The sequence below is a fragment of the Balaenoptera borealis genome, assembly GCF_965194805.1.
Source record: "Balaenoptera borealis genome assembly, chromosome: 7".
Taxonomy (NCBI): Eukaryota; Metazoa; Chordata; class Mammalia; order Artiodactyla; family Balaenopteridae; genus Balaenoptera; species Balaenoptera borealis.
Window position 1 is genome coordinate 24,205,379 of NC_138864.1, and position 15,413 is coordinate 24,220,791.

The window sequence follows — 15,413 nt, forward strand, 5'->3', positions numbered from 1 at the left end:
GGAAATAAAACTCAGAGTTCTCCTCTCTAGCTCATGGAAAGGTCTTTGTGGAAAGGCCTTTGTAATCTGAACCTACTGAATTTTATTAATATGAACAAATAATATTACTTAACAATTATCATTTGCCATGTACTGTGCTAAATCCTATTTTATGTTTATTATCTAATCCTCACAAATACACTATTACCATAAAAATGAATAAGGAAACTGGTATAAACAGGTTAAATAACATGCCCAAAGTCATACAAATAAAAGACAGAGCCATACTCTGTACCTAGGTCTTATCATTGCTATGCTGCTCTTTTATCTTTAGATTAGTGATTTTCAAGTTTTTTAAAGCTCTAACATTCAAGAGATTTGATCAATAAGGGGAGACAAGTACTATTTGCCCAATTTACTTGCTGATGTATAAATAAGAGGCTGATTACAAGTAGTCTTTGGTGTAGGCTCCAAATTCCCCTTTCTTTTAGCTTACTCAAGAAACTAGAAGGAAATGTGAGGGCAAGTGATGTTATTACAGGGATAACCTTGAATCCCCTTTAATAAATAAAAAAAAAATCACTTACAAACTTCAAAATATCATTATTATTAACCATCTGATACTTTACAACTGTGTGGCATATCGTGTTTGAAAACCATTGTTCTATACTGATCCAAAGAAACCTCTCTCGCCAGGTTAAATGTGTAATGACTAACCACTGCAGTAAACTGCTTCAATTCCCAAATCATTTCCTACGAGGTCTTGGAGTCACTCAGGCCTAAGTACCTGAGTAGAAGGTACTCAAAGGATTCCACATGCACTTGAAGAAACTCAGAACACACAGTGATTCCTAAGTAGACATATTCTTTTCAATATTTCCCAGCTCCCATCTATACTAGAGCATTAAGCTATTAAAAAGAGAGAGAGGGAGTTTGAGACAAACAGACACACGTGTTTCTGGCAGGAGCATTCAGTTTCTACATTTTCAAGTTTCCTATACTTTTCAAAAATGCTTGTGTGTAAACACACAGTTACACAGGATGCTGTGAAAAAGAACTCAGAGAAACTCACTGGCGGTCACCATGCTGGTCTGTTCTCTTGGTTAGGTCCTGAGTCTTAGGAGTCAGTCCATGTGAGGATGCCAAAGGGCAGCTCGTTCATGGCCTAAGGATTTTCTAAAGGGTAGAGAGGAAGTAGACTAGGGAATAGTCTATACCAGTAGCTAAATTCTAAAAAATAATACCAGATTTGCCCTGGGCAGATTCAGATTTTCAGTTTTTTCCCCAGGACCAGCCTTGCCATGAAAGTAAGTAGGATTAAGATAGGACCTAGAGACATTCTAGACTTGAGGAAGCCTTAACCTTTCGGCATTTGTGACTGGGGGAAGAGAGGTCTCAGACCTGATCCTTTGCTCCTCTCTAGTCTGGATCACCTCCAATGGTCAGGAGACCCTCTGATGTTTAGTTTCACTGAAGCTGACTGTGGGTAAAATGGAGAGCAGTGCTTACCACTAAAAGCTAAAGTAGGGGTGGCGTGGAATCAAGAAATAAGCAAATCTAAGAAATGCGTATACCTCTGTGTACTTCATCCATGGCTGGGGCTCAATATGCAGCTCTTTTTTTAAAATATGCAGTTCATTTTGATTCTGTCACATCACACTGCATTTTATGAGTAGTCTCCCTATTCATTCCCTACTTTGCCTGTCTATATTGAGTCAAAATCCTCAACTTTCTTTTTCTTGTTATTTTCTCAAACTCCCACTATTTGCTAATTTTTTAATATCACAATTACCATCTAACTTACCGGGGCTTACAACTGACTGAGGAACTCTACTACCCAATATGTATACATTCCCAAACTTAGCATTAAGAGTACTTATCCTCTTACCAGTTATCTAGAATTCTCAAAAACTGTTGCTCCTCTGAGGTCAGAAGTTATACATAATTTGGTCAACTACTTACAAATTTTTTACTCCCCAAACATGTCCAATAGGTCAAGACCACTGTTGCCTCTAACTGCAGTAGTCTTGTTATCGTCAGTGGCATTAAATCATTACCAACAACTGTGAAATACAGTATATGTGTCCAGAGCTCTGCTCTTAGGATGTTGGAAACAGCAATCTAAGAATGCCTCTTCTAAACCAAAAAACAAAAACAAAAACAAAAACAAACCAGCAGAAGATAAGAGAGCTAAAGGACTTCCTCGTGTAAGCTACTAAAGTCTCATGATTTGGCTGTTATTGCTGGATTTCAGGGAGATACAAAGAAATGCAATATACCCTTAAATACCTTCTTAAAGAAAAGGAAAATAACAAAGTTTAAAATTATAAACAATTAATACCATGAAGTTATGTACTGGAAAGAAATTAATTGTATGATCAACTTCCTGTAAAACTTCAGAGGAGGAAAGGATTGGGTTGGAGTCTTGAAAGATGGGTAAAGTTTAGACAGGCAGAGATAGGCTGAAGGGTAAGTAACAATAGACCTCTGCTGCCCAGGATAATGCTTTAACCATTTGAAACTGATTGTGCCAATGTTTCGGCTTCAGAGTCCTCCCAGCATTTGGTATATTATATTGTGGTAGGTTCTTGAGGTAAAAACATCTCCCAGGAAACATGTTAAAAAATATGGCAACCTCAACTACATAGAATTGAAAAGGGAGAAAAACCTTCAGAAGAAAATAGGGAAAGCTAAAGATATAACACTATTATTTTTGCATAATAATATCCTACGTAGAGGACATAGAAAGATTATACAAGAAGTTTAAAACACAGGATCACACTTTTAAAAAAAGATTAAAAAATTAACAGAATGTAAAATTTTATATATTTAACTATAAACTTATCATTTTCAAATTTCAGAATAAGTATTTCTCGAAAGAGAAGACACCTGTTTGCCAAGTTTTAATCCACCAGGACTGGTGGCTCAGAACTAGAAATTAGTATAACAATTGTTTTTATTCAAATTGTTTTTTAAACTTCTTTAAAGTCTTGCAAGTGCAAATGTATTAGCCAAAAAGCAATGTGGTAAGAGACAGAATTGGCAATGCTCTGGTTGTCTCCCTGCTGAGTTTGCTTACAATTATTTTAAAACACCTAAGATTTGATTCAAGTGAAACGGTATTTCAAACAACTGATGTATCTTAGCCTTTTTGATTTCATTACCCTACCAGAACTCATATAGCCACTGACCACAAACTTAAGTCAAAGCATATGATAATACCAGCCTCCATATCAATGACTGTTTCCAAACTGCTGCAATTAATAACTCAACGTAATATACAGCAATAACAGGCAAAGTAGCCCCTACGTGGGCAAACATTATTACTCATTTCCGATCCTAGGGAAGCTGCCAATTACTCATTTCCTGTTTGGTACTGGTCTCAAGATTCAAACCAACTTTCTAGGAAAATCCTTCTGTCTTGGAAATGACATTATTTTCAAGTTAGATATACTTTTTTTTTTCTGATGCTGCAATATTGTGCTTTATAAGACATATACATTTGGTCATTTAGATGATCAAAATATATTTCTCATATATATTTGGAGAGTGGTATGCCTGGAGAGAGCACGGAAGCTCAGCATCCTTTCCCTATACATCTCTGATACCTGGTTGTTCTTGAGTAATATCCTTTAATAAACCAGTGATCCAGCAAGTAAAATGTTTCTGTGTTCTGTGAGCAGCTCTAGCTGGTAGATCAGAAGCCCAGGTAACAACCTGGTATCTGAAGTGGAGGGTGATCTGTGGAACTGAGCCCTTAATTTGTGGAATCTAACGCTATTTCCAGGTAGATAGCGTCAGAATTGAGTTGAATTATAGGACATCCAGCTGGTGTCTGAGAATTGCTTGGTGGTGTTGGGAATGCCCTCCTCCTGCCATGTTGGAATTGGGGTCCTGAACAACTTTTAGATGACTTCTTTGCTTCCTTCCTCCTAAGCGAGACAGTAACAATATTTTTAGTCATTTTGATCATGGACACCTTTGAGACTTCGATGAAAGTCACAAACCCTCTCCTCAAAAAAATGCATAGTAGATACAAAACTGCATGAACTTTCAGGGAGTTCATGGGCCTCCCTGAAGTTCATCCATGTATCCAACAGGGATCTGTGGACTCTAGGTTAAGAGCTCCTGCTCTGGTGCACGGCCAGCCTTCACAGGTTGGCTGGTTAGGATACTCCCTCATCAAAGAAACTGGAAGTATCAGGCAGAGGGCTCATTTAAGAGTGTTATAGAGTGCCCTCAGTGTTCCTACGTCATGGCCATGCAGTTTCCTTACCCATTTACTGTATCTGTCAATCTCTGAACTGGATGAACCAGAGAACTATTGAGCTACTTAAGCTTTGGGATCCTGATTATTAGCACAATTTACCCACACGCTCCCCCTCAGGAAGGCAAGAGAGATGTGAAATGAATTCAAGTTGTGACAGTGAGTTCTTTAATTCCAAATGTGATCTAGTTTGAAAATTCTGCACTAGTGATTACTTCTGCAACTAGCTAATGCTCATCACTGTTATTACAGGGAAGCAGCTAAGAGAATGTCATCTATAGTTCAGCAGCAGGAATATAGTGCTACTGACCCTCCACTTTGGTTTGGCTATGATTGCGAAGGCAAGCCTCTTCCAGAGCAACAAGATATAACACAACTTAAAGATTCAGAATTGATGGCGAAAGAGTCAACATACAGTAGTGAAGAGGAAGCAGTATGACCTTCAACCTCAAGCAGGAAGAACAAAAAATGTAGAACTTGGCAACTTCATTTCGTCCAAGTATTTTTACTAGCTGGATCTTAACCATGTAAACAAGCAGCAAATCATCTCCAGATTCTTATTCCAGCTACAAATGTTTCTAAATACATCTATAAGTTCTTCTGTCTAATAATCATGATTAAAAAAAGCCAAGTCAAGCACTGCTACTATGTAAATTTTCCACTTAAATTTACCTTAATCAAACCAATAGTTTTGATGAGATTATCAAATTTAAGGTTACAGTTGTACGAAACAATCCTGAGAGATGTGATGTTATTTACAAGGAATTTAGAAGCTTCTCTTTAGAAAAGAAAGCAGAAGGCTATATAAATCAGAGTAAGAGTTTGAGTAAGGGCAATGACTTTAAGGATCTATATATATTTTATATATAGTAGTCAGTACATGTTAATCCCAGACTCCTAATTTATCCCTCCCCCCACCACCTTTCCCCTTTGGTAACCGTAAGTTTGCTTTCTATGTCTGTGGGTCTAGTTTTGTTTTGTAAACAAGTCCATTTGTAGCTTTTCTTTTTTTAGATTCCATGTATAAGAGATATCATATGATATTTGTCTTTGCCTGGCTTACTTCACTTAACGTGATAATCTCTAGGTCCATCCTTGCTGCTGCAAATGGTATTACTTCAATATTTTTAAGACTAATATTCCATCACACACACACACACACACCCCGCACATCTTCTTTCTCCATTCATCTGTTGATGGACACTTAGGTTGCTTCCATGTCTTCGCTATTGCAAATAGTGCTGCAATGAACATTGGGGTGCAAGTATCTTTTCGAATTATAGTTTTCTCCAGATATATGCCCAGGAGTGGGATTGCTGGATCATATGAAAGAAATTGAAGATGACACAAACAGATGGACAGATATAATGTGTTCTTGAATTGGAAGAATCAATATTTTTAAAAATGACTATACTACCCAAGGCAATCTACAGATTCAATGCAATCCCTATCAATTTACCAATGGCACTTTCCACAGAACTAGAACAAAAATAAATTTTTAATTTGTATGGAAACACAAAAGATCCTGAATAGCCAAAGCAATCTTGAGAAAGAAAAACAGAGCAGGAGGAATGAGGCTCCCTGACTTCAGACTATACTACAAAGCTACAGTAATCAAGACAGTATGGTACTGGCACAAAAACAGAAATATAGGTCAATGGAAGAGGATAGAAAGCCCAGAAATAAACCCACACACCTATGGTCAATTAACCTATGACAAAGGAGACAAGAAGAAACAATGGAGAAAAGAGTCTCCTCATTAAGTGGTGCTGGGAAAACTGGACAGCAATATACAAAAGAATGAGATTATAACATTCTCTAACACCGTATACAAAAATAAACTCGAAGTAGATTAAAGACCTAAATGTAAGACCAAACACTATAAATCTCCTAGAGGAAAACACAGGCAGAACACTCTGACATAAATTGCAGAAATATCTTTTTGGATCCATCTCCTAGAGTAATGGAAACAAAATCAAAAATAAACAAATGGGACCTAATTAAACTTAAAAGCTTTTGCACAGCAAAGGAAATCTTAAACAAAAAGACAACCTACAGAATGGGAGAAAATGTTTGCAAACGATGTGAAAGACAAGGGATTAATTTACAACAGATACAAACAGCTCATATAGCTCAATATCAAAAAACCCCAAACAACCCAATCCAAAAATGGGCAGAAGACCTAAATAGACATTTCTCCAAAAAAAGACATACAGATGGCCAACATGAAAAAATGCTCAACATCGCTAAATATTAGAGAAATGCAAATCAAAATTATAATGAGGTATCACCTCACTCTGATCAGAATGGCTACAAGTAATAAATGCTGGGGAGGGAGTGGAGAAAAGGGAACCCTCCTATACGGTTGGTGGAAATGTAAATTGGTACAGCCACTATGGAACAGTATGGAGGCTCCTTAAAAAACAGAAAGATCTTCTTTTAATCAAATTTGCACTATGGAAGAATTTTTCAAACTATGCTATATCAAAAAAGCTCCCAATTTTATGCTAGGAGATACGGGTTACTGATTGTGTATCTACAGATTAATTTTAAAAGCTTTAATCTATGAATTTTTACCATTCTGGTAAAAGATAATTCTCTTTGGATTTTAACAGAATTCAAATGATCACATGCCAGTATATCATTATTTGATACTATGTAACATGGATGTTTATAGAGTCCAGGAAAGGAAGAAATCTATTCTGACTGCCACAATGTTGGTAATATTAGATCAGTCTTTTAACCTTTTTATTCCCTCCATTACTCATCTCTTAAATGGGGTTACTGTCTTTTGTACCCCACAAATGTGAAGTAAGGATAAAACGTAAGGTAAAAGATATGAAAGTTATTTTGAAAAGTTTTTAAAGGTCTTATTTTTTTAAAAGGTATTTTACAAGGTATTATTATAGGGTACTCTGATATCAGCTAAATGCTTTTAGTAATTCTCCCCTTCTTAGGTTGGTTTTGAAAGTTTTTGAAGTAGGTAGTATCATTTAGCTGTAGAATGGTTCCTGGAAGTGGATGACAGGAGAATCAGCCGAGTAGGAAATTTTAAGACCTAACCCAAGAGACATAAGATGACTGTTCCAGAGGGTGATTTTTAACTAAATTTGGAGATTCTGGCAGCTGCATATAAATTGGCTTCTGACCCCTAAGTGTCTCAAGCACACAACTGGAGACCTATACAAGGGGCAACTGCTTTCTAAAGGAATAACACCTGCATGGGGAAGACCAGGGTTAAGGAGAAACATACCCTGTTATGTTCTCTAGAAACCAGGCAGAGTATTTAACTGTCCAAGTTTGCTCCAAAACTCTTTGAGTAAGGTCTTCTTTTAAACAAGAAGAGGAGACACATTTGTTAATTATGAGGAGACACATTTTATAGTTACAGAAATGAAAGAAAAAGGGTAGGTGTTAGAAAAAGTGGGCTATGAAAGGGGACCAAGAAGTAGAGAGAACAGGTGGTGAAATCTTTAAGTTCTCAGTGCAAAGTACTCAAGGTATCCAAAATATTACTTAGGTCTTCAGATCTTAAGCATTTGAAATATATAGGTCTGTGTTCAAGAGAGTAAAATATGTGACATTTCCTTTCTGTTTGGACTTGACTATGTTATCCAAAGATGTACCATTCCTTTAATAATTTTAAATACAGTTGACTGCTGTTTATGCTCATGACCTTTCTGGCTGTTGTTGACCAATTTCATAAACTTTATTTTTAGTCATGAAAGCATTCATATAATTGCATAAGGTGAAAAAGATTATAAAAATTGCCTCATTGCTTCCCAGTTTCCTCTCCTTAATAATTTAACACACACACACCACAACCACATCAAACATACTAACAAGTGTTGTCCAAACTCATACAAATTTTGATTTCATGAAGGGTGAACTAAAAAGTGACTTTGAGACACCCCGCAAAGCTGACTTTTTGTTTCATAAATAAGAAGTTAAAGGCAGAACTCCAAATAAATTAAATATTAACAAAAAGAGACTATTACAAGTCATATTTGGAAAGGCTTATTAGAAAATCGGAGCTTAAGAACTGATTTATCCTAAGCATAAGAAATACAGTTCAGTAGATAGGCTTATTCAGTGTTGTATAATTTAAATGTTCCAGGAGTAAACATGTAAGGTTTGAAAGAAAGAGAATTCATAAAATAACTTTATATAGTACGCCACTGTAAAAGTGAAAATCTGTCTTCATACATCAGGCTATAAAGTAGCTGAATGCTCCCTCCCCGCAATGCATTATGTCTTAAATTACATACAAAAAATAAGAATCAGTAGCAACTGCATCATATTTGTGATGTGTTTTATTCACAGCTTAAAGTTATATTGTCATAGTAAGCACAATACTAAGTAGAAAAATGTTACACAAGAACTCTGGTACAAATAATTTCAAAATAGCTGCCCCCTATTACCTATATTTTTGTAAAATTTCTTCTTCTTGAGTGTAAGTGGAAACTATGAATATGATATCACTCCATGATTATGTTACATTATATGGCAAAACAAAGATTATCCTGAGTAGGCCTGACCTAATCCTCTGAGCTCTTTAAAAGCAGAGTTATCCCAAGGTGGCTGCAGAAAAAGAACTCAGATAGTCAAAGCATGAGAAGGACTGATTGCATTAGTGCTGGCCTGAAGACAGAGAAGGCCATGTGAAAAGAGATGCAGGTGGCCTCTAGAAGTTTGGAGTGATTGCCAACTGACAGCCAGCATGGAAACAGAGATCTCAGTCACACAGTCACAAGGAACTGCATTTTGCCAACAATACGAATGAGTTTGGAAGTAGACTATTCCTCAGATCATCTAGATGAGAGCTCAGGCTGGACACCACCTTAAGTCCAGCCTTGTGGATAACCCGAGCAGAGAATCTAACCGTGCTGAGCTCGACCTACAGAACTGTGAGCTGATAAACAGGTGTTAGTATTTTTTTTTTTTCAGCTTTACAACTGATTTTATTTTTCAAACAATTTTAATGAGGTATAGTTGATATAAAATATTATATGTTTCAGGTGTACAACATAGTGATTGACAATTTTTAAAGGTTATGTTCCATTTATAGTTATTATAAAATATTGGCTATATCTCCTGTGTTGTACTATATATCCTTGTAGCTTATTTTATATATAGTAGTTTGTACCTCTTAATCCCCTACCCCTATCCTGGCCCTCCCCACTTCCCTCTCCCCATTGGTAACCACTAGTGTGTGTTCTCTCTGAGTTTGCTTCTTTTTTGTTATATTCACTAGTTTGTTTTATTTTTTAGATTCCACATACAAGTGATATCATACGGTATTTGTCTTTCTCTGACTTATTTCACTTAGCATAATACCCTCCAGGTCCATCCATGTTGCTGTAAATGGCAAAATTTCATTCTTTTTCATGGCTGAGTAGTATTCCAGTGTGTGCGTACATCTTCTTTATCCATTCATCTGTTAATGAACACTTAGGTTGCTTCCATATTTTATCAATTATAAATAACACTGCTATGACTACTGGGGTGCATGTACCTTTTCAAATTAGTATTTTTGTTTTTTTTCAGATAAATACCCAGGAGTGGAATTGCTGGGTCATGTTAGTGCTATTTTTTGTTTTTTTTGATAAACCACCATACTGTTTTCCATGGTGGCTGCACCAATTTACATTCTCACCAAGTGTAAGAACTTTGCCTTTTCTCCACATCCCTGCCAACATTTTTTGTGACCTTTTATGATGATAGCCATTTTGACAAATGTGAGGTGATATCTCATTGGGGTTTTAATTTGAATTTCTCTGATTATTAATGATGTTGAGCATCTTTTCAAGTGCCTGTGCCCATCTGTATGACTTGTTTAGAAAAATATCTACTTGGGTCTTCTGCCCATTTTTTAATCAGGTGTTTTTTTCTTTTTTCTTTTTTTTTTGATGTTGAATTGTAAGAGCTGTTGTATATTTTGGATATAAACCTCTATGGGTCATATCATTTGCAAATATTTTCTCCCATTCAGTAGGTTGCCTTTTTATTTTGTCGATGATTTCCTTTGCTGTGCTAAAGCTTTTAAATTTAATTAGGTCCCATTTGTTTATCTTTGCTTTTATTTCCTTTGCTTTAGGAGACAGATCTCCCAAAATATTGCTACAAGTTATGTCAAAGAGTGTTCCGCCTATGCTTTCTTCAAGTTTTGCTTTCTGGTATTACATTTAGGTCTTTAATCCTTTTTGAGTGTTTTTGCATATGGTTTTAGAGAAGATTATAATTTTATTCTTTTACATGTAGCTATCCAGTTTTCCCAGCACCACTTATTGAAAAGACTGTCCTTTTTTCACTGTAATATATTCTTGCCTCCTTTCTCATAGATTAATTGACTGTAAGTGTGTGGGTTTATTTCCTGGCTCTCTGTTCTGTTCCACTGATCTACATATCTGTTTTTGTGCCAATTCCATACTGTTTTGATAACTGTAGCTTTACAGTATAGTCTGAAGACAGGGAGCATAATTCCTCCAGCTCTGTTCTTTCTGAAAATTGTTTTAGTTATTCAGGGTCTTCTGTGTTTCCACACAAATTTTAGGAATAATTATTTTAGTTGTGTGAAAAAAAATGCCCTTGGTATTTTGATATAGATTGCATTGAATCTGTAGACTGTCTTGGCTAGTATGGTCATTTTACAATATTAATTCTTCCAATCCATGAACACAGCATACCTTTCCATCTGTTTGAATTGCCTTCAATTTCTTTCATAAGTGTCTTATAAGTTTTCCAAGTACAGGTCTTTTACCTCCTTAGGTAGGTTTATTCCTAGGTATTTTATTCTTTTTGATGTGATGGTAAATGAGATTTTCTTAATTTCTCTTTCTGATAGTTCATTGTTAGTGTATAGAGACACAACAGATTTCTGTGTATTAATTTTGTATCCTGCAACTTTACAAATTTAGTGATGAGCTCTGGTAGTTTTTGGTGGTATCTTCAGGATTTTCTATGTATAGTATGCCATCTGCAAACAGTACAGTTTTACTTCTTCCTTTCCAACTTGGATTCCATTTATTTCTTTTTCTTGTCTGACTGCTGTGGCTAGGACTTCCAAAACTATGCTGAATAAAAGTGGCAAGAATGGGCATCCTTGTCTTGTTACTGATCTTAGAGGAAATGCTTTCAGCTTTTCACCACTAAGTATGATGTTAGCATAGGTTTGTCATACATGGCCTTTATTATGTTGAGGTGTGTTCCCTCTAGGCCCACTTCCTGGAGAGTTTTTAATCACAAATTGACGCTGAATTTTGTCAAAAGCTTTTTCTGCATCTATTGGGATGATCATATGTTTTTTATTCTTCAATTTGTTAATGTGGCATATCACACTGATTGATCTGCGGATATTGAAAAATTCTTGCATCCCTAGGATAAATCCCACTTGATCATGGTATATGATCCTTTTGATGTATTGTTGGATTCAGTTTGCTAATGTTTTATTGAGGATTTTTACATCAATGTTCATCAGTGATAATGGCCTGTAATTTGTGTGTGTGTGAGATATTTTTGTCTACTTTTGGTATCAGGGTGATGCTGGCCATGTAGAATCAGTTTGGAAGTGTTCCTTCCTCTGCAATTTTTGGGAATAGTATAATAAGCATAAGTGTTAACTCTTCTCTAAATGTTTGGTAGAATTCATCTGTGAAGCCATCAGGTCATGGACTTTTGTTTGTTGGGAGTTTTTTTTTTTTATTACTAATTCAATTTCATTATTTCTAATTGGTCTGTTCATATTTTCTACTTCTTCCTGGTTCAGTCTTGGGAGATTGTACATTTCTAGGATTTTCCCATTTCTTCAACATTGTCCATTTTATTGACATATAGTTGTTTGTAGTAGTCTCTTATGATCCTCTGTATTTCCATGGCAACAGTTGTAACTTCTCCTTTTTCATTTCTGATTTTATTGATTTGGATCCTCTTTTTTTCTTCATGAATCTGGCTAAAGGTTTATCAATTTTCTTTATTTTTTCAAAGAACCAGTTCTTAGCTTCACTGATCTTTTCTACTTTTTTTTTTAAAGAGTCTATTTATTTCTGCTCTGACCTTTATATGATTTCTTTCCTTTGACTAATTTTGGGTTTTGTTTGTTCTTCTTTTTCTAGTTCCTTTAGGTGTAATGTTAGGTTGTTTATTAGAGATTTTTCTTGTTTCCCGAGGCAGGTTTGTATTGCTATAAACTTCCCTCTTAGAACTGCTTTTGCTGCATCCCATAGATTCTAGATTGTTGTTTTTGTTTTCATTTGTCTCCAGGTATTCTTTTATCTCTTCTTTGATTTTGCCAGTGATCTACTGGTTGTTTAGTAGCATATTGTTTAGCCTCCACATGTTTATATTTTTTGCAGTTTTTTTTTTCTTGTAGTTGATTTCTAGTCTCACAGCATTGTGGTCAGAAAAGATGCTTGACATGATTTCAATTTTCTCTAATTTACCAAGGCTTGTTTTCTGGCCTAGCATGTGATGTATCCTGGAGAATGTTCCATGTGCACTTGAAAAGAATGTGTATTCTGCTGCTTTCTGATGGAATGTTTATATAAGTTCCATCTTGTTTAGTGTGTCATTTAAGGCCTGTGTTTCCTTATTGATTTTCTGTCTGGATGATCTGTCCATTGATGTAAATGGGGTATTAAATTCCCTACTACTATTGTGCTACTGTCCATTGCTCCCTGTATGTCTGTTAATATTTGCTTTGTGTATTTAGCTTTGCTTATGCTGGGTGCATATATATTTACAATTGTTATATCTTCTCTTTGGATTGATCCCTTGATCATTATGTAATGTCCTTCTTTGTCTTTTCTTACAGTCTTTGTTTTAAAGTCTATTTCATCTGATATAAATATTGCTACCCTGGCTTTCTTTTTATTTTCATTTGCATGGAATACCTTTTTCTATCCCTTCACTTTCAGTCTGTGTGTGTCTTTAGATCTGAAGTGAGTCACCTGTAGGCAGCATATATACGAGTCTTGTTTTTGAATCCATTCAGTCACTCTATGTCTTTTGATTGGAGCATTTAATCCATTTATATTTAAAGTAATTATTGATACGTATATTCTTATTGCCATATTGTTCATTGTTTTGGGGTTGTTTTTGTATGTCTTTTTTGTTCCTTCTTTTGTTTTCTTTTGTGATTTGATGACTACCTTTAGTGTTATGTTTGGATTCCTTTTTCTTTTTTGTGTGTGTATCTTTTATAGATTTTTAGTTTGTGGTTACCATGAGATTTACATATAGCAATCTATATATACACGATTGTTTGAAGTTGCTGATCTCTTAATTTCCAATGCATTTTAACAATGCAGAATTTGTACTCTCCTACCCTCATGATTACTAGTTTTGATATCATTTTTTACATATAATTGTCTTGTGTATCCCTTAACTACTTATTGTGGATATAGACAATTTTACTACTTTTGTCTTTCAACCTTCCTACTAGCTTTGTGCATGAATGATTTCCTACCTTTACTATATGTTTGCCTTTACAAATGAGCTTTCTCCTTTCATGATTTTCATGTTTCTTGTGTCCTTTTTTGCTTAGAGAAGTTCCTTTAACATTTCTTTAAAGCTGATTTGGTGATGCTGAACTCTTTTGGCTTTTGCTTCTCTGTAAAGCTTTTGATCTCTCCATCAAATCTGAATGAGAGCCTTGCAGAGTATTCTTGGTTTTTCCCTTTCGTCACTTTAAATATATCATGCCATGCCCCTCTGGCCTGAAGAGTTTCTGTTGAAAAGTCAGGTGATAGCCTTATGGGAGTTCCCTTTTATGTAACATGTTGCTTTTCCCTTGCTGCTTTTAATATTCTCTTTTATCTTTAATTTTTGCCATTTTAATTACAATGTGTCTTGGTGTCTTCCTCTTTAGGTTAATCCTGTATGGCACTCACTGCACTTCCTGGACTTAGATGTCTGTTTCCCTTCCCAGGTTAGGGAAGTTTTCAGCTATTATGTCTTCAATTATGTTCTCAGCCCTTTTCTCTCTCTCTTCTCCTTCTGGGAATCCTATAATGCAAATATTAGTGAGCTTGATGTCCCAGAAGTCTCCTAAACTGTCCTCATTTCTTTTCATTTTTTTTTTCCTTCAGCATCACTGATTTCCACTACTCTGTCTTCCAGCTCATGAAACCATTCCCCTGTATCATTTAGTCTACTATTGATTCCCTCTAGTGTATTTTTCATTTCAGTTATTGTATTCTTCATCTCTGTTCGGTTGTTCTTTATATTTTCTAACTCTTTGTTAAAAACTTCTAACATCTCACTCTGTGCATCCATTTGTTTCCCAAGTTCTTTGATCATCTGTACAATCACACCCCTGAACTCTTTCTTGGTTAGACTGCATATCTCCACTTCACTTAGTTCTTCTTCTGGGGTTTTATCTTAATCCTTTGTTTGGAATATGTTCCTCTGTTGCCTCATTTTGCCTAACTAGTTGTTTTTATTTTTATGTACCTGGTAGGTTGGTTATGTTTCCCAACCTTGAAGAAGTGACCTTTTGTGTTGCAGCAGCGCACTCTCCTCTCATCAACAGTTATACGCTCTAGGGGTTCCTCCTATGAGGGCTGTGTGGGTCTTTCTGTTTTGGCAGGCTGACTATGTAGGTGGTCTGATAGGCTAGGTTGGCCCCTGGTCTGCTTGGTTGCCAGGTCCTGCCTTGTGCAGATGCTGCTGGCCACTGGTTGATGGTTGATGGCAGAACCCTGGGAGGCCCTGGGGCTAGTGCTGGGTTACTGCTGGGTGGAGTCAGGGTCCAGAAGATCCCAGGGAAAACAGGTATTATTTTAAGTCAATAAGTTTGTGGTAATTTGTTACAGAAGAAAATTAATAGCTAAGTACAAATTTTGAAAAGGCTGCCCCAAGACATCCCAATTTATTGTTTTCAACACTTATATGAACAGTGGTATTTGAGTTTTTGTAGTCACAGATCTATTAATCGTTGTTAAAACTTAGAAACATAACTCAAACCATTCTCAGTCCTGCAGTTTCAGGGACTGAAACCAGCTTTGGCTTCTAAAGCTTACAGTGCCTTTTGGAGCAACAGCCTTAATCCATTTTTCTTGTTTGTTTGCTTGATTCAGGAGCCCTGAAACACAAAATTGCATAAAGTTATATCTTGATTGACAAGAGCAATATTTGACTACATAAATCCTAACACTACATCTCTAAAACT

General features: G+C 35.9%; 2 protein-coding genes across 3 annotated transcripts in view; one reads left to right on the plus strand and one right to left on the minus strand.

Moving 5' to 3' along the window:
- Positions 1–8,451, plus strand: part of FBXL13 (F-box and leucine rich repeat protein 13) — a 192,116-nt gene extending 183,665 nt beyond the window's left edge. The window contains exon 21 of the mRNA XM_082399421.1: positions 4,499–8,451. Within this exon, the coding sequence (XP_082255547.1) occupies positions 4,499–4,685 (187 nt within the window). The 3' untranslated portion in view covers positions 4,686–8,451. The remainder of the gene's footprint in view (positions 1–4,498) is intronic.
- Positions 1–15,413, minus strand: part of FAM185A (family with sequence similarity 185 member A) — a 95,979-nt gene that overhangs the window by 8,116 nt on the left and 72,450 nt on the right. Inside the window, exon 8 of one of the 2 annotated variants that reach the window (XM_082399405.1) lies at positions 15,077–15,326. The exons of the other annotated variant lie outside the window; for it this stretch is intronic. Coding sequence (XP_082255531.1) covers positions 15,214–15,326 — 113 coding nt within the window. The 3' untranslated portion in view covers positions 15,077–15,213. Of the gene's footprint in view, positions 1–15,076; positions 15,327–15,413 lie in introns of those variants that run through there. 2 annotated transcript variants of the gene reach the window in all.